Source organism: Rattus norvegicus, chromosome 11 (genome assembly GCF_021556685.1).
Source record: "Rattus norvegicus strain SHRSP/BbbUtx chromosome 11, alternate assembly SHRSP_T2T, whole genome shotgun sequence".
NCBI classification, from domain to species: Eukaryota; Metazoa; Chordata; class Mammalia; order Rodentia; family Muridae; genus Rattus; species Rattus norvegicus.
In genome coordinates this window covers 95188253-95208498 of record NC_141544.1, presented here as the reverse complement: position 1 = coordinate 95208498, position 20246 = coordinate 95188253, and the positions used below count along the sequence as shown (strand labels likewise).

At 36.8% G+C, this 20246-nt stretch overlaps 1 protein-coding gene across 1 annotated transcript in view; it reads right to left on the bottom strand.

Moving 5' to 3' along the window:
• Nucleotides 1-19148, bottom strand: part of LOC134481033 (immunoglobulin lambda-1 light chain-like) — a 422701-nt gene extending 403553 nt beyond the window's left edge. Inside the window, exons 1-2 of the mRNA XM_087577389.1 lie at nucleotides 19039-19148; nucleotides 18650-18943 (exon numbers count right to left, since the gene is read on the bottom strand). Coding sequence (XP_087433515.1) covers nucleotides 18650-18943; nucleotides 19039-19084 — 340 coding nt within the window. The 5' untranslated portion in view covers nucleotides 19085-19148. The remainder of the gene's footprint in view (nucleotides 1-18649; nucleotides 18944-19038) is intronic.
• Nucleotides 19149-20246: the final 1098 nt, after the last annotated feature.

Here is a 20246-nt window from a genome sequence, read left to right as displayed (position 1 = left end):
GATGGGGTAATGGTTCTCTAGATGGTCTGATCTGTGTCTGTTTGTATTTTGTAGAACAATCAATATGATATTTTAGTAATTGCAGGTGTTCCCAACTCTGGCACCTGCCCTAAACTGCCTCTGAAAACTGTCAGAAGACCATTCCTTCAGGAAAAAAAAGAAAGGAAGGGAGAGGGGCTAGGGAAACTGGGAAAAGGAATAACATTTGAAATGTAAATAAGAAATACCCAATAAAATAAAAGAGGAAAAAATAAAGAAGCAAACATACCCAAGAGGAACATTCACGCTCAGGGCTGGAATCAGCCAAGAAGAAACAAAAAGAACTATACAAAAGATCAACAAAATCAGAAGCTGGTTCTTTGGGAAATCAACAAGATATGCAAACACTTAGCCAGACTATCTAGAGGGCACAGAAAGTGCCCAAATTAACAAAATCGGAAATTAAAAGGGAGACACAACAACAGAATGAGTTCATTCAAAAAGTCATCAGATCGTATTACAAAAGCCTATACTCAACAAAACTGGAAAATATGGAAAAATGGACAATTTTTTTAGACAAATACCAGGTACCAAAGTTAAATCAGGATCAGATCAATCATCTAAACAGTCCCAAAACTCCTAAAGAAATAGAAGCAGTTAAAAGTATCCCAACTAAAATAGGCTCAGGACCAGATTGGTTTATTGGAGAATTCTAGAAGACCTTCATAGAGGACTTAATAACAAAACTGTTCAAACTATTCCACAAAGTAGAAACAAAAGGAGCACTATACAATTCCTTCTATGAAGCCACAATTACAGAGCAATAGTGATAAAAAACTGTATGGTATTGGAACAGAGACAGGCAGATAAATGGAACAGAATTGAAGATCCAAAAAGGAACCCTTACACCTATGGTCACTTGATCTTTGACAAAGGAGCTAAAACCATCCAGTAGATAAAAGACAGCATTTTCAACAAATAGTGTTGGTTCTCCTGGAGGTCACTATGTAGAAGAATGCAAATTAACCCATACTTATAGCCCTATACAAAGCTAAGTCCAAGTGGATCAAGGATCTCTACATAAAACTTCATACACTCACACCAATAGAAAAAAATTGTTGGGAAAGAGCCTCTGGGCACTGGGGAAAATTTCCTGAACAGAACATCAATGCCTCTTGGTCTAAGATCAAGAATCGACAAATGGGACCTCATAAAACTGCAAAATTTCTGTAAGGCAAAGGATACTGTCACTAGGACAAAGTTGCAACCAACAGGTTGGGACCAATCCTACATCTGTTAGAGTGCTAATATCCAAAATATACAAAGAACTCAAAAAGTTAGACTCTAAAGACTCAAATAACCCTATTGAAAATTGGGTACAATGTTAAATAAAGACTTCTCAAACTAGTAATATTGAATGACAGTGAAGTACATAAAGAAATGTTTAACATCCTTAGTCATCAGGGAAATGCAAATTAAAAGAATGGTGAGATTCCACCTCACACCAGTCAGAATGGTTAAGATCAAATACTTAGGTGACAAAATGCTAGGGAGGATGTGCAGAAAAAATGAAAACTCCTATGTTGTTGGTGGGATTGCAATCTGATTCAACTACTCTGAAATTTAGTCTGGTGTTTCCTCAGAAAATTGGATATAATAATCCCTGAGGACCCAACTATACCACTCCTGGTCATATCCCCAAATGATTCTCCATCATATAACAAGGACATATAATCCACTATGTTCATAGCAGCCTTATTTATAATAGCCAGAAGCTGGAAAGAACTCAGTTGCCCTTCAACAAAGGAAGGGATACAGAAAATATGGAACATTTACGCAACAGAGTACTACTCAGCTATCAAAAACAATGACTTCATGAAATTCATCGACAAATGGATCGAACTATTAAACATCATGCTGAGTGAGGATAACCCAGTCCCAAGACAACATATGTGGTATGCATTCACTGATAAATAGATATTAGCCCAAAATCTCAAATTACTTAAGATACAACCTACAGACTACATGAAGCTCAAGAAGAAGGATGACCAAAGTGCCAATGCTTCAGTCCTTCTTAAAAGGGGGAACCAAAATATTCATAGGAAGAAATATGGAGACAGGGTTTGGAGCAGAGACTTAAGGAATGGCCATTCAGAACCTGCCCTACCTGGGTGTGGGGAGCGGGTGTGGTGGCAATCCCAAGATGGCGCCTGGGACTGCTGCCAAGTCTTATGACTAGCACCTGACTTCCTCATACACCCAAAAGTAAGCCACGCCCATCGTGAGAGCTGCGCAGGTGCACCATGACACAAGATCAGGCCATTTGGCATGGACCTATGAACTGAGACTACGTAGACTGGACTAATGGGGCGTGGTTACAGGTTTTTTAGTAGGGAGTGTGCTTGGGGGTAGGAGATTGCTGTTTGCATGCAGAAAGAAAGGTTCCTGAATAAACTGCTTTGAGAAGAACGTCATGGTGTCGCTCCTTTCTGCAGGACGGAGACGGAGACGACACCTGGGTATCTAGCCTATATACATAGAGCTACCAAAGCAGACAATATTGTTGACGCCAAGCACTGCTTGCTGACAGGAGCCTGATATAGCTGTCTCCTGAGACGCTTTGTCAGAATCGTACAAATACAGCAGCGAATGCCAACAGTCAACCACTGAACTGAAAATGAGGTTCCAATTGGAGGAGTTAGATAAAACATTGAAGGGCTTACAACCCCATAATAACAACAATACCCAACAACCAGAGGTCCCAGGGACTAAACCACTACCCAAGGAGTACATATGGACAGACCCTTTGTTCCAGCTGCATATGTAGAAGAGGATAGTTTTGTTAAGCACCAATGAGAGGAGAAGCCCTTGGTCCTGCTAGGGCTGAACCCCCATTGAAAGGGAATGAGAGGGAAGAGAAGTGGGAAGGAGAGTTGTTTGGGGGAGGAGGAACACCTTCATAGAAGAAGGGATGAGAGTTAGGAAAGGGAATCAGTTTGAAATGTAAATGAAAAATATCCAATATAGATTGGATATAACATTTCTAAGACAACGTCAATATTTGGTCAATATCAGGATCTGGAACCTGTGTCAGAAAACAAAAACAACAACAACAACAGCAACAACAACAACAACAAAATCCTGATTTGGAACCACAGATCCATTTAAGTTCCTCTAACCATGTAAACAATAGCTAATGTTATCATGCATGAAAGTAAATTGTTGAGTAGAAAATCAAGAGTTAAATCCAAAACATAATTGTCTACTAAGCATATCAACAAGAGAAAGATGAGGTACAGACAGTGTAGAGAGATGAGAGAGCTACCAGACTCAATTATTCAGGGGCCAGATCTGACTTGAGTGTCGACATATACAGGTGCTGACCCTGTTTCCAGCCTTAACAAGATAGAAAAAATGTTCTCCCATCCCCATTACTTTTCTTGATACAGGAATAATTCTCTCACCATGGGACTCAGTGGATGTAGTTCTCTCTGTGATACAAACTACAGATGAGTAGTGTTGAGATGGAGATGTGAGTGATTGTGTGTTGAGGTCTCTATTTCCAGAAGATACACAGTCATGGCAGCTGAGTCCCCACAGCTTGGCACAGTAAACCTGTAAATAGCATGAACATGCATGTAGTAGGAACCAGATAAAGTAGCCTTTCTTACGAGTTGCTTATCAAAATGGGCAATTTGCAGTAGGAGTTGAGATAAGCTGATACACATTTCTCTTTGTTACCTGAGGGAAGACAAATTGGAAGACAAAAGTGCAGACTATACCACAGCATGAGGGATACCTCATGCCACACTCAGAGACTTCACTGCCAATGTTTTTTCCATCTATGATCGATTCTCCTCCGCCATCATCCTATGTCAGCTCCCACAAACTTAGGAAGATGGAGGATGATTTATGCCCAAGGGTCTCTCAGAAGGCAGAACACAGCAAGCAAGATGATGGTCTGTTTAAGAAGTCTTTCAGGCTAGACAATTTGGAACTACTAATTCCTAATCAGTGAGCAAATAGAATCTCTTCTAGCACAGACTTTTTTTAGCAAACGCACCTTAGTGATTAGTTTACTGTAAACATTGACTACCTCACAGTAACCGCTGATGGTTTCATGACATGCAGTCACCATAGCCAAGAGGCTGTGTTCATTTTACAACTTACCTGATATTTGCCCCTAATGAATCATCCATAGTCTAATTTCTAAGTTGTGTGATTCTGATATACAGCATGGAATTCTGTAACATCTCACAACCAATAGTGAAAATTTCTATGAACTTCTGCTATGGATTATGTAAATATGAGCTGTTAGCTGATTCCATCACCTCATGCTCAGGACTCAGAGCAGTAACCCAGTGAAAGGCAGATCCAGGGTGGCCTTGTGTTCTGTTCTGTTGATTTGCCCTTGGGAGGAAGCACCTGCTTCAACGATGTGAACTGCCAGTGAGAAGTTGAACATGGTTCAGTAAATATTAACATGTGAGGTCTCTGAGGTCTGCTGAGAAGAATTGCAGCACCTTCTGGTGGCTTCATTGTTCTTGGGGTTGGAGACTTTTATTCACTTGTACTTATGCTTCGTACAGGGAGATAAGAATGGATCAATTTTCATTCTTCTACATGCTGACCTCCAGTTGAACCTGCACCATTTGTTGAAAATATTATCTTTTTTTCCACTAGATGATTTTAACTCCTTTGTCAAAGATTAAGTGACCATAGTTGTGTGGGTTCATTTCTGGGTCTTCAATTCTATTCCACTGATCTACCTGTCTGTCTCTGTACCAATACCATACAGTTTTTTATCACTATTGCTCTGTAATACTGCATGAGGTCAGGGATGGTGATTCTCCCAGAAGTTCTTTTATTGTTGAGGATAGTTACCACTATCCTGGGTTTTTGTTATTCCAAAAGAATTTGAATATTGCTCTTTCTAACACTATGAAGAATTAAGTTGGAATTTTGATGGAGATTGAATTGAATCTGTAGATTGGTTTTGGCAAAATGGCCATTTTTAATATTAATCCTGCCAACCCATCTGCATGTGAGGGCTTTCTATCTTCTGAGATCTTCTTCAACTTCTTTCTTCAGAGACTTGAAGTTATTATCATGCAGATCTGTCACTTGCTTATTAGAGTCACAGTGAGGTATTTTAGGTTATTTGTGACTACTGTGAAGGGTGTCATTTCCCTAATTTCTTTATTAGCCTGTTTATCCTTTGATTAGAGGAAGGCTACTGATTTGTTTGAGTTAATTTTACACCCAGTCACTTAGCTGAAGTTGTTATCAGGCTTAATAGTTCTCTGGGTGAACTTTTTGGGTCACTTAAGTGTACTATCATATATTCTGCAAATAGTGATATTGATGTCTTCCTTTTCAATCTGTATCCCTTTGACCTCCTTTAGTTGTCTTATTGCTCTGCAGGACTTCAAGAACTAGATTAAATAAATACAGAGAGAGTGGGCAGCCTTGTTTAGTCCCTCATTTAAGTGGGATTGCTTCAAGTTTCTGTCCATTTAGTTCAACGTTGTCTACTGGTTTGTTTTTAGTATGTTTTGATATGGGCCTTGAATTCCTCATCATTCCAGGGCTTTTACCATGAAGGGGTGTTGAATTTTGTCAAATGCTTTCTCAGCATCTAATGAAATGGTCATATTTTTTTAGTTTGTTTACATAGTGGATTACATTGATGGATTTCCCTCTATTGAACCATCCCTGCATCCCTGGAATGCAGTCAACTCGATCAGGATGGATGATCGTTTTGGTGTGTTCTTGGATTCTCATTTTGAGAATTTTATTGAGTATTTTTGTGTCAGTATTCCTAAGGAAAATTCGTCTGAAGTTCTCTTTCTTTGTTGGGTGTTTGTATGTTTTAGGGATAAGCATAGTTGTGGCTTCATAGAAGGAACTGGGTACTGCTCCTTCTGTTTCTATTTTGTGGAATAGTTTGGACAGTGTTGGTACTAGGTCTTCTATGAAGGTGTCATAGAATTCTGCACTAAACCTATCTGGTCCTGGGCTCTATTTTGTAGCATAGGTTGAGTAGTATGGGAATTTGCTCTTCTTTGAAAGTCTGATACAGCTCTATACTAAAACCGCCTGGCTCTGGTTTAAAAAAAAAACCATTTTGCTTGGAAGATTGCTCCTATTCCTTTAGGGATTGTAGGGATTTTTAAATAGTTTACTTGATCTTGATTTAACTTTGGTAAATATTATCTGCCTAAAAATTTCATCAATGTCTTTTAGATTTTCTAATTTTGTGTAATTTCAGCCTTCAAAGGAAGATCCAATGATTCTAATGATTCTTTGAATTTCCTCAATGTCATTGTTAGGCCTCCTCTTTCATGGCTGATTTTGTTCACTTGGATACTGTCTCTCTGACTTTTGGTCAGGTTGCCTAAGTATTTATCTTTCTTGTTGATTTTCTCAAAGAACCACCCCTTGCTATTCATTGGGGACCCCATGCTCAGTCCAATGGTTAGCTTTAATGTGCAACTTTAAAAACAAGAATCTTGAATGAATAGGAAGAGGCTTTGATCATGCAAGTTAAATACTAGCTTTGGTACCTTCCTGAATGCAATAAAAAGCAGTTTTAGGAATTCTGATGTTGTATTTTTACAGAATTGTAATAAAGATCGTCATCTTATTGATAAAAAGGATTCATAATAGAGACACAGAGGAAGGCATCTTGGCTCAGTGAACTGTCTGCATTCCTGAACAGACTTTTCAGAAAGAACTTTGCTGGTAGATCACTATTGCTTAAGCAAAGGGGCTGAACAACAATTTAAGATCAAACGGAAAAGATTGGTGATCTTATGCTCAATATAAAAGATATATAGATGAAGGAATGTGTCAGAAGCCATAATGGGACAAACTAATAACTAGCAGGTGATCATCCTGAGATGGCCTACCTTGGATTATTATATAATCTGCGATCAGTTTGCCCTTATTAACCAAGACTGTAAGGGATTCATTTTAGGAGTATTAATAGCAGTATTAAAATGTTTTTCCTGTTATTATTAAACACATATAACAATCATTAAGTAATAGCAAAGTCCTTTGGAGTAGATCTCTGCAAATCTATGAAGATGTACTGTCTTGTAGTGATGCTACAGGGACAAATAGATGACTTCTTAAGTCTTAATAATGATTCTGTAAGAATTCCTAAAATTATAACAGTGATTATTAAGCGCTTTTATAGTGGGGCTGCTATTAGGTCCTTTTCTGATAGATAGTCAAAGCTGCAGTGAGAGCTCTGCAGTCTCCCAAGTGTCACCAGTCAGTTGCTCTTAGATGGTAACCAGATTTTCCCAATTCAAAGCACATTCCACGAGGTTGTAAAACAATTAACCAAAGGTCATAAAAATGGAACTAATGATTTATGTGCTATGACAGAGGATAAAATATTGACTTGGAAAGGAAATAAAACAGATCAAAATCAAAACTGCTTAGAAAAATAAAGTATGAGTCTATTCATTTTAATTGTAAATCTGGATGTAATGATTTTTTTTTCTATTCCGATTCATTTTTTTTTAACTTGAGTATTTCTTATATACATTTCGAGTGTTATTCCCTTTCCCGGTTTCCGGGCAAACATCCTCCTCCCCCCTCCCCTTCTTTATGGGTGTTCCCCTCCCCATTCTCCCCCCCTTGCCGCCCTCCCCCCAACAATCTAGTTCACTGGGGGTTCAGTCTTAGCAGGACCCAGGGCTTCCCCTTCCACTGGTGCTCTTACTAGGATATTCATTGCTACCTATGGGGTCAGAGTCCAGGGTCAGTCCATGTATAGTCTTTAGGTAGTGGCTTAGTCCTGGAAGCTCTGGTTGCTTGGCATTGTTGTTCATATGGGGTCTCGAGCCCCTTCAAGCTCTTCCAGTTCTTTCTCTGATTCCTTCAACGGGGGTCCTATTCTCAGTTCAGTGGTTTGCTGCTGGCATTCGCCTCTGTGTTTGCTGTATTCTGGCTGTGTCTCTCGGGAGAGATCTACATCCGGCTCCTGTCAGCCTGCACTTCTTTGCTTTGATCTGTTTTTATTTCCTTTCTAAAATGACTGGCAACATCTTTGGACTACGTATAAGCATATACTTCACTGTATGTATTCTAAGGAACCATTGATTATCTTTAAAATAAATTAAGCATTGTGCTTTGTCACCAAAAAAAAAATATTGACTTGGTTTATCTGTACAAAACTTCACTAATAATTTAGTTATGGTTTTAAACTTTTAGTGAGCCTGCAGAACTGTGAGAGGTGATGGATGTTTAGCCAGATAATTACTTCTAATGGATAGGCATGTAAACATTCTTTGTTGTAAACGTCTATTCCAATTTATGATTTGATTTTTTTGTGTGAGCTTGTGATGAACTTTGTGACATGTGATCATGTATTCTGAAAGATGTTTAAGTGCTGATCACAAAGAGAAGAGTCAGAACTAAGCTGAGAAGAATCAAGCTGAGGGAGGGACTGAGCCGAGGAGTTTTTTTTTTTTATTTTTTATTAGATATATTTCTTTACTTACATTTCAAATGTTATTCCCCTTCCTGATTTCCTGTCCATAAAACCCCATCCCATCTTGTCCCCCTCCCCCATACAGGTATTCCCCCCATCTATCCTCTTTACTGCCCCCCATATTCCCCTGCACTGGGGGTCCAAACTGGCAGGACCAAGGGCTTCCCCTTCCACTGGTGACCCAACAAGACTATTCTCTGCTACCTATGCAGTTGGAGCCCTGGGTCAGTCCATGTATAGATTTTCGGCAGTGGTTTAGTCCCTGGAAGCTCTGGTTGGTTGGCATTGTTCTTCTTAAGTGGTTGCAAGTTCCTTCAACTCTTTCAATCCTTCCTCTAATTCCCACCAAGGGAGTCCTATTCTCAGTTCAGTGGTTTGCTGTTACCATTGACCTCTGTGTTGCACATGCTCTGGATGTGTCTCTCAGGAGAGATCTATATCCAGTCCCTTTCAGCATGCATTTTTATAGCTTCATCAATCTTACCTAGTTTTGGTGGATATATATATATATATATATATATATATATATATATATGGGTCACATGTGGGACAGACTCTGAATGGCCATTCCTTGAGTCGCTGTTCTAAACTTTGCTTCCATACCCCCTCCTATGGATACTTTTCCACCTTTTAAGGAGTGGGAGCATCAACATTTTGGTCGTCCTTACTCTTGAGCTTCCTGTTGTCTGTGGATTGCATTTTGGGTAATTCCAGCCTTTTGGCTAATATCCACTTATTAATGAGTGCATACCAAGTGTGTGTTTCTGTGATTGAGTTACCTCACTCAGGATGATATTTTCTAGTTCATTACATTTCCCTATGAATTTCATGAAGTCATTGTTTTTGATAGCTGACTAGTACTCTATTGTGTAGATGTACCACAGTTTTTGAATCCATTCCTCTGTTGAAGGGTATCTGGGTTCGTTCCAGCTTCTGGCTATTATAAATAAGGCTGCTATGAAGATAGTGGAGCATGTGTCTTTGTTGCTTGTTGGAGCATCTTTTGGGTATATGCGCAGGAGATATATAGCTGGGTCCTTAGGTAGCAGAATATCCAATTTTCTGAGGAATCTCCAGACTGATTTCCAGAGTGGTTGTACCAGTTTTCAATCCCACCAACAATGGAGGAGTGTTCCTCTTTCTCCACATCCTTCCCAGCATCTACTGTCACCTGAGTTTTTTATCTTAGCCATTCTGACTGGTTTGAGGTAGAATCTCAGTGTTGTTTTGATTTGCATTTCCCTGATGACTAAGGATATTGAACATTTTTAGGTGCTTTTTGGACATTCGATAATCTTCAGCTTATAATGTTTTGTTTAGGTCTGTACCCTATTTTTAATAGGGTTATTTGGCTCTCTGGAGTCTAACTTCTTATGTTCTTTGTATATTTTGGATATTAGCCCTCTATCAGTTGTAGGATTGGTAAAGATCTTTCTCCAATCTTTTGGTTGCCATTTTATCCTCATGACAGTGTCTTTTGCCTTTCAGAAGCTTTGCAGTTTTATGAGATTCCATTTGTTGATTCTTGATCTTAGAGCATAAGCCATTGGTGTTTTGGTCAGGAAATTTTCCCCAGTGCCCATGTGTTCGAGGCTCTTCCCCACTGTTACTTCTATTAGTTTGAGTGTATCAGGTTTGATGTAGAGGTCCTTGATCCACTTGGACTTAAGCTTTGTACATGGTGATAAGAATAGATCAATTTGCATTCTTCTACTTAGTGACCTCCAGTTGAACCAGCACCATTTGTTGAAATGTTATTTTTCTTCCATTGGATGGTTTTAGCTCCTTTGTCAAAGATCAAGTGATCACAGGGGTGTGGGTTCATTTCTGGGTCTTCAGTTCTATTCCACTGATCTATCAGCCTGACTCTGTACCAATACCATACAGTTTCTTTGACTATTGCTCTGTAATACTGCTTGAAGTCAGGGGTGGTGATTTCCCCAGAAGTTCTTTTATTGTTGAGTATAGTTTTCGTTATCCTGGGTTTTCTGTTATTCCAAATGAATTTGCAGATTGCCTTTTCTATCTCTATAAAGAATTGGGTAGGAATTTTGATGGGGATTACATGGAATCTGTAGATTGCTTTTGACAAAATGGCCATCTTTACTACATTAGCCCTGCCAATCCATGAGCATGGAAGATCTTTCCATCTTCTGAGATGTTCCTCAATTTCTTTATTCAGACTCTCGAAGTTCTGGTCATAAAGCTCTTTCACTTGCTTCGTTAAAGTCACACCAAGACATTTTATATTATTTGGGACTATTGTGAAATGTGTAATTCCCCTAATTTCTTTCTGAACTTGTTTATCCTTTGAGTAGAGGAAGGTTACTGATTTATTTGAGTTAATTTTATACCATAATACTTTGCTGAAGTTGTTTATCAGGTTAAGTAGTTCTCTGGTGGAACTTTTGGGGTCACTTAAGTACATTATCAATCATACCATCTGCAAATAGTGATATTTTGATTTCTTCCCTTCCAATTTGTATCCCCTTGACCTCCTTTTGCTGTCTGATTGCTCTGAAAGGACTTGAAGTACAATATTGAATAAGTAGTGAGAGAGTGGCCAGCCTTGTCTAGTCCCTGATCTTAGTGGGATTGCTTCAAGTTTCTCTCCATTTAGTTTGATGTTAGCTACTGGTTTGCTATATATTGTTTTTACTGTGTTTAAATATGGGCTTGAATTCCTGATCTTTCCATGACTTTAATCATGAACAGGTTTTGAATTTTGTTAAATGTTTTGTCAACATCTAATAAAATGATCATGTGGTTTTTATCTTTGAGTTTGTTTATATAATGGATTACATTGATGGATTTTCATATATTAAACCATCCTTGCATCCCTGGGATGAAGCCTACTTGATCATGATGGATGATTGTTTTGATGTGTTCTTGGATTCGGTTTGGAAGAATTTTATTGAGTATTTTTACATAGATATTCATAAGGGAAATTGGTCTGAAATTCTCTTTCTTTGTTGGGTATTTGTGTGGTTTTGGTATAAGAGCCATTTTAGCTTCATAGAATGAATTTGGTAGTGCTCTGTCTGTTTCTGTTTTGTGGAATAGTTTGGACAGTATTGGTATGAGGTTTTCTATGAAGGTCTGATAGAATTCTGCGCTAACCCCATCTGGTTCTGGGCTCTTTTTGGTTGGGAGCCTTTTAATAACTGCTTATATTTATTTAAGATTAATGGGGTTGTTTAGATGGTTTCTCTGTTCCTGATTTAACTTTGGTACCTGGTATCTGTCTAGAAAATTGTCCATTTCCTCCAGATTTTCCAGTTTTGTTGAATGTAGGCTTTTGTAGTAGGATCTGCTGATTTTTTTTAATTCCTTGAATTTTGTTGTTATGTTTCCCTTTTCATTTCTGATTTTTGTTAATTTGGATACACTCTCTGTGACTTCTGGTTAGTCTAGCTAAGGGTTTATCTATCGTGTTGATTTTCTCAAAGAACCAGCTCCTGATTTTCTTGATTCTTTGTATAGTCCTTTTTCTTTCTACTTGGTTGATTTCAGTCCTGAGTTTGATTATTTCCTGCTTTCTACTCCTCTTGGGTATATTTATGTCTTTTGTTCTAGAGATTTTAGGTGTGCTGTCAAGCTGCTGACCTATGTTCTTTCCTGTTTCTTTTTGCAAGCACTCAGAGCTATGACTTTTCCTCTTAGTACTGCTTTCTCTGTGTCCCATAAATTTGGGAATGTTGTATCTTCATTTTCATTAATTTCTAAGAAGTCTTTAGTGTCTTTCTTTATTTATTACTTTACCAAGTTGTCATTGAGTAGAGCATTGTCTAACTTCCTTATATATGTGTGCTTTTCTGTCATTATTGTTATTGAAGACCAGTCTTAGTGTGTGGTGATCTGATAGGATGTATGGGATTATTTCCATCTTCCTGTATCTGTTGAGGCCTGGTTTGTGACGGATTATATGGCCAATTTTGGAGAAGATTCCATAAGGTGATGAGAAGAAGGTATATCTTTTGATTTAGGATGGAATGTTCTTTAAATATCTGTTAAATTCATTTGGTTCATAACTTCTGTTAGTTTCTCTATGTCTCTGTTTAATTTCTGTTTCCATGATCTGTCAATTGATGAGAGTGGGGTGTTGAAATCTCCTACTATTATCGTGTGAGGTGCAATGTGTACTTTGAGCTTTAGTAAGGTTTCTTTTATGAATGTAGGTGCCCTTGCATTTGGAGCATAGATATTTAGGATTGAGAGTTCCTCTTGGTTGATTTTTCCTCTGATGAATATGAAGTGTGCTTCCTTATCTTTTCTAATGACTTTTGGCTGAAAATCAATTTCATTTGATATTAGAATGGCAACTCCAGCTTGTTTCTTCAGGCCATTTGCTTGGAAAGTTGTTTGCCAGCCATTAACTCTGAGGTAGTGTCTGTCTTTGTCTCTGAGGTGTGTTTCCTGCATGCAGCAAAATGCTGGGTCCTCTTTACATATCCCGTCTGTTAGTCTATGTCTTTTTATTGGGGAATTGAGTCCGTTGATGTTGAGAGATATTAAGAAATAGTGATTGTCGCTTCCTGTTGTTTTCATTGTTAGAGGTGGAGTTATGTTTGTGTGTCTCTCTTTTTGTTCCATTGCAAGACAGAATGCTTTTTAGACAGAATTGAACTCAAGAAGAACTTAGAAGTATAGGCATAGCATTGGGAGAAAAAGCACTGAAAGTAAGAGCATTATTGGGACATCAGAGCAGGAAGAGAGAGGAAGATTAGAAGGAGAATGCCTACTGGAATAATTTAGAGACTATAGGTAACATAAAATACTAGGAGAGAAATGTGCATAATGAAGAGGGAAAGAGGAAAAAAGAAAAAGCTGCAGAGAACAAAAGGAGCAGGCAGGCTTCTCCTTACCATGGGACAGAACAGGTCTTTTCTTAGTAACAGGGCAGGCTTAGGGCTTAGTCTTATTAAAAGGATCAAGTTTTTTTTTTTTTTTCAAACTCGAGTTTAATTAATTTAGCATTAAAAGGGTAGAAGCTTTTAGTTTCTCTATGCAATAAAGATTGGAGCTCATTTTTTTATCCAGAATGAGTGAGTTCTTTCTGCACCAGCGCTTGGTCTTTTGCTCTCTCTTTATATATATGTAAGTATGAATGTATGTGTAAGTATGTAATAGTGAGAACATACGCAATCTGAGTGCAACTGATTTGAGTGAAAATGTATAAATACACATTCACAAAGCTGCATACAAGCTTATATAAGTTTATGCATATTTGCCTATGTAAAATTTTTTCCTTAAGCTTAGTAATTTAGACTTAGATAAGTAAATTACTTATTATTAAACAGCAACCCTAAATATCTTGTAAAACGAAGTCTTACCCACAAATCTCGTAAGATAATATCTTACCCTCTGCTGATGCTCTTCCCCCTCTGCCTCAAGAAGAACCAACAAGAAAGAAGATCCCTGCTATGGCTGACCCCTGACAGGAAAGAAAGAATTAAATTATGGTTAGAGATTGAACTTTTTACAAAAACAAATTTGATATAATAGGTAGTAGGAAATCACTTTTGATCTATTTATCTTATGTCAAATTTAAATATCATCAAAATCAACATTTCTGTAACTGCATAGGTTTACAACACCAATCTTAAGAAAGAAGATACTGAGTTTAAAGAAAATTGATTTTATCATAACATTAACTTTTAGTTCTTATAAAATTGATTTTTGTTCACTTGGTTTCTCTTTGTATATTCTTATGTAATCAAGGAAAACTTTAGAAGAAAATGTATTTTGAACAGCTCTGTATTCAAGGAGTACAATTTTTGAGAAAATGATTTTATGTATAAATAAAGCCTGAAAGAGACACAAATTGTCAGAATAGGAAAAGGCAAACCAAGAAGTGCTGCTTCTCTCTCATGTCTCTCATGTAAGGAATGACGTCCCAAGACTTATCCTTCCTTTCTTTTGCTTCTCTTGCATCTGTCCTTCTCCAGACCCTGCCTTCAGCCAAAGCTGGTCCCCAGAAATTTTGAAATAAATTTAAAATTTTATATAATGTAGGAACATTACACAGCCTTAGCAGGTTATATTTATGTGTTTAGAAATATCTATGTCTGTACATTTTTGTTTGTGTCAAGGAGGTATACATGGAAATACTTGGAGCAAATAGGGAAGGCAGAATTGATATATTCACAACCTCAAAAATAAAAGAAATAATTTAATTTTTTAATTTAGGTTCTTAGTACAATAAACATCTATCTCAGAACTACCTTTAATGTGCCTTCTTAAATTAAGTTCCAGAAATTATTTTAGTTCATTTTTAACAAGTCTTCATTGACATATTTTTTGTTTAGTCCCCATTAGGTTGTGTATATTCATAAATTCTTTTGCTGTTGATACAAAATTTTATTCCACTGAACTCAGAATGCAATATGTTATTTAATTTCTATATATTGCCTCATATTTCATTTGTTTTCTTCCATGTCATCAGTTTTGAGGAAAAATCCCATGAGCTTCTGATAAGAATATTATTTTTTTAGTGTTCTAATGAAATCCTGTGTAGGTATCTGTTGTTTCCATTTGATTTGTGATATAATTTAATTATAATGTTTCTATCTTTACATTCTTTTTCGATGACCTGCATAGTGGGAGGTATGAGCTACTGAAGTTAAAATACTAGTGTGTTAGAGCTAACCTATGGTCTTATATGTAGAAGTATTTCTATCATAAAAATGAGTAAACTGTATAAGTTGTATATGTTTATAATTGGAATATCCTTGTGTGGCATGATTCATTTGGTGAGTATTATTATTTTTTCTCACTAATACTATTTGGTCACATATAGAAATAATTGTGCACACTTGTCTATTAACTTCATTTATTCGAAAAATCTTTTCATTCCATTGACCTAAAGGTGGTATCTATACTTACTGATAAGTTGTGTTTCTTGGCACCAGAAAAAAAAGACTTATTGTGCTTTGGAATCAAATCTGCTAGTACATGTCATTTATTGAAAAGCTGAAACCATTAATATTTAGACTTATTGACAGATATTTATTCATTCCTTTTACTTTGGTTATTTTATTATTAAGGGAGCATCGTTTTGATTATCAGCTTTGTGTGTTTCATGTTAAATGTGGTGACTTCCATTGATCTCATTTTTGTTCTTGCTTTCAGTCAGAATAAAGTACAGTTGGCTTAGCAGTCAAGTACTTTTAATCTCTTTGGATTCTGAAAAGAGATTTTTTTGGTTCTCCCTCTATTTAGAATGTAAGGAGTTTTGTTATAACAATATGGTGTGGTAGCTTGACTATGATTGGCACATGTGGTGACACTCTTAGGAGATGTGGCCGTGTTGGAGAAACTGTGTCACTGTAGCGGTAGGCATGAACTCTCTCCTAGCTTCCTGCAAGCCAGTTTTCTCCTGTTTTCCTTCATTCAGAACAAGATGTAGAACTCTCCTCCAGTGACCTACTTGCCTGGATGCTGCCATGCTTCCTGCCTTGATAATAATTGACTTAAACCCTGAACCTGTAATCTAATCTCAATTGAATGTTGTCCTTTATAAGAGTTGAATTGGTCATGGTGTCTGTTCACAGTAATGGAAACCCTAACAAAACACATGGATTAACATTTTTTATTATTATTATTATTTAGGAACTGGAATACACCTTTCCAGGTCCTTTAGGGTTTAAATGTTTCTATTACATAATCCAGCCTTCTTCCTGTTTGCTTGTTTTATAAGATACTTGACCTTTCTTGCTTAGTTTTCAGTAGTCTTTCTTTTTCTCTGGTTTTGTTATTTTAAGTTTAATATATTGCTGTAACCTGTATGGTTTGGGTCTTGGAATCCTAGGTAAGCATGGCTGGATAATAAGGAAATAACCAACATGGAGAAACATATACAATGATTCTAGATTCGGGAAGAGGTCTCAAGCATTAACACATATAGAAACATGGTGTATCATTTAGGTACAGCATGGAGGATACTTAGTTGGTCTAAGTAGGACACCTAGAGCTGCAAATATCCAGGCAGATGAAGCTACAAGTTTTAAGTATTTGTACCCATTGACCAATCATTTGTAATATTCATACTTGTACTCCTAAGGAAACCATTGCCATCCCTCTTGATATTTTTCTGTATGGGTAAAACTTAACTAATTTACCATGTACCAATACCTGTCAGAGTCCTAAAGAGCCCATGCTCATTATAAACACACATTCAGTCAAAATACCACTCACACAGGGCTTCTTATGCTCCAAGACAATATGTCATGGTGGGTTTCTTTTTCATTCTATTTTGTGTTATGTACACTTCTTATACTTGGATGAGTACTCTTCACTCTGTTTGAAACTGTTTCTTCTATTTTTTATTGAAAATATATCCTATATCTTTTTCTTCCTCCTCTTCCTCTTCCTCTTCCTCTTAGCCCTCCTCCTCCTTTTCTTCCTCCCCCTCCTCCTCTTCTGCTGCTGCTGTTACTATTCTACTTCTTTTTCTATGCCATAATCTGAATATTGGGGCTTTCACTGATGTCTCAAAATTTTCCCAGGTTCTACACATATTTTTAATTCATGATTGGCTTATTCTGAGTAACCTAGCTCTTCTACCTTGTCTTCATTACCTTGGAAGTTGATTTACTATGTATTTAACTCTACTGATAAGGGTCGGCTAGGGTTTCTGTTTGACCTAACTAGTTTTGTTAAATGGCATTATTTCAGCTTGTATTGACTTCATTAATTCTATTTATTCTCTGAATTATGTTTTTATATTTTGTATTGGCATCTCTATAGCATTCAGCTACTTGTTGTTCTTCTGAAATTTATAGTTACATCTTCTGTGAGTTATTTAAAGATGATTATAATGTGCTTTTGATTATTTGTCATATATTTTCAGATAAATTTTATTTTGTGATAATTGGATAATTTTTTATAGTAAATGAAACATGATATCTTTAGTATTTGTTTTATTTTCAGTCCTGGGATTGGCAAATATGGAACAGTTGATATATTGAATTCTGTCTTTCTAGCTCTGTCTTTCTTATTCAAATTGCCTTTTCCCTTTCAGTAAAAAAATTACAGCAATCAGAAGAAAATAAGATACCATGATCTCTTAGGTGATGGTATAGAATATTTTCTGGTAGCATATAATGCTATACAGGGGAAACCACAGTTTTCTTCAAAACTATATGGTCAGGGGATCCTGATAGAAATTGCCAGGAAATATACTTGGACATGGTACAGAAAAATACAGTGTTCTGATGTCTGGAGTAATGTTCTTGGTAGGTCTGAGTGGGTGTAAGCCTCCACATCCATGTTTCTTTCATTGGTAGAGGAGTTCACAAGACCTAGGCTTCTGGTGAACTACAATCCAGGGTAACAAAGAAAGGCATTATTAGGAAAATCCAGTGTCCTGTATATTAAAGAGGAGGCTGTAATAGTTGGGCATATACAGAAAATTAAAGTAATAAGAAGGTATGGTGAAGAAACCATGTAGTATCAGCACTTGTAGAAAAGTTCCTGGCAGTGAAGGCTGACATATGCTACCTTAATAAGTAAGTAAGTAAGTAAGTAAGTAAGTAAGTAAGTAAGTAAGATGAATACATCTACCTTAGTCTCATTTTCTGTTGCTGTCTTAAAATAACAGAACATAAAGCAACTAGTGAAAGAAAGAGTTTGTTTCTATTCACAGGTCCAGATTACAGTCCATTATTGCAAGGAAGTCATAGCAAAGGGGATGTTTAGGCATCCAGTCCCATCACACTCCAAGTTCAACATCACCAAGAAAAGGAGTATATATTTGATCTTTTCCTGGCTTGCTTGCACGCACATTGACTTCCAGCTCGTACAGTCCAGGACAGTCTCCCTAAATCATGATGCTACCCACAATGCTATTCTCCCATCAATTAATTAAAGGTTTCTTAGGACATCCTAATGTAGATAAGCTGTACATCGAGACTCTCTTCTCAACGATTCTGTGTTGTATCAAGCTATTAGATAAAGCTTGTCATCAAGGCATCATTATTATAAAATTTGTTGAAATAAAACATTTTGTTGCTTGAGACAACAACTTTTATAATCTTCTCTACAGTAACAGAGAACAGTCTAGAAAGATGTAGCCACATTTAAGACAACAGTAATTGGGACGCTGTACAAGAGTGGTTTTTGTCCTACTTCCTCATCTGCACATGCCATTGTGGAAATGGTTGCTGTACCAGAGAGAACAGAAATACGTTGCCTCATCCTCAATCTGCGCCCCTGTGATGGTAAGGGCAGCCTTGCCTTCAAGCAGGGAGCCTGAGAATCTGGCAGGAGCACCTGGAGCCCTGTTGCTGGTGTCACCTACTATACCAGTGAATAAATGATCTGCTTTTTCTTGAATCCAGTTGGCATAGTTACTGGTTGTAACAGCCCCAGTACTTGAGTGGCAAGTGAGTGTAACTGTTCCACCAGGTAATGTGGTGAGTGCAGATTCCTGAGTCACAACAGCCTGGGAAATGGCCCCTGCAAACAGATGAGAGATCCAGTGGTCAGTAGAAAATCAGAAACAATGTTTTTCACCATTGCATACCCACTGCCATGTGGAAAGGCCTCCTGACCTGAGCAGACAGCCAGGAGGATAAGCAAAAGTGAAGTACAGGTCATAATTCACAAACCGGGTCGACTTCTTGTCTATTTCTTTCAAGATTGTTCAGCACCAGGCAGTGACACAGAAGTAATATAACTCCTAACCAGGGCTGGGATGGGCTGGTGATGCAAATTAACTTCATTTCCAGGTTTAGTATAAGATGTCACATGAAATCTAGTACAGTGACGCAAGTAACTGATCACAGGTTACTAAGAACAGAGGTCAGGGGCATTATTGTTCAGTTCTTTGGGCTTTCCCAGAGTCATAAACATCTGCTATTAATGTTCTATAGTGAAATCACCAATGAAAATCATGACTGACCATGTGTTGCCCTACTCACAGTGGAAAGCATTACAATGTGTAGCCCTGTGTAAAGGAAGGAATAAGAAGGGAAAAAAAAGCAAAGTTATTATAGAACTTGAAATAAGTACATTCATTATGGAAAAGTGAATTATGCTGTCTTTGTCCATCCCAATCGCCAATTCATGTAAGAAGATTACTGTGTGTAATACAATGAATTTAAATCTGGAAAATTAAATCATTATAAAGCCTAATTAGTCAAGCAACAAGATGAATTGAGAAATGGACCGAGAAGAGCAGAGAATGCAAGGTTTTAAAACCTATGGGTCCCTGATGCACTGATGGAAGTAGCATGGGTTTTCCAGCAGTCCATTTTAGAATTAACTCAAATAATTCAGTGTATCATTCCGTTCCAGTTCAAAGGTGCGCTAACACTGGGAAATACTAATACATGGTAGAAATCTTCACAGATCAGATAAGCAAATGTGCGTGTAAATATATATATTATATATAATATATAATGTGTATATATAATGTGTATATATATAATATGAATATATAATGTGAATATATAATGTGAATATATAATGTGTATATATAATGTGTATATATATAATGTGTATATATAATGTGTATATATATAATATGAATATATAATGTGTATATATAATGTGTATATATATATAATGTGTATATATAATGTGTATATATATATAATGTGAATATATAATGTGTATATATAATGTGTATATATATAATGTGAATATATAATGTGTATATATAATGTGTATATATAATGTGTATATATAATGTGTATATATATAATATGAATATATAATGTGAATATATAATGTGTATATATAATGTGTATATATAATG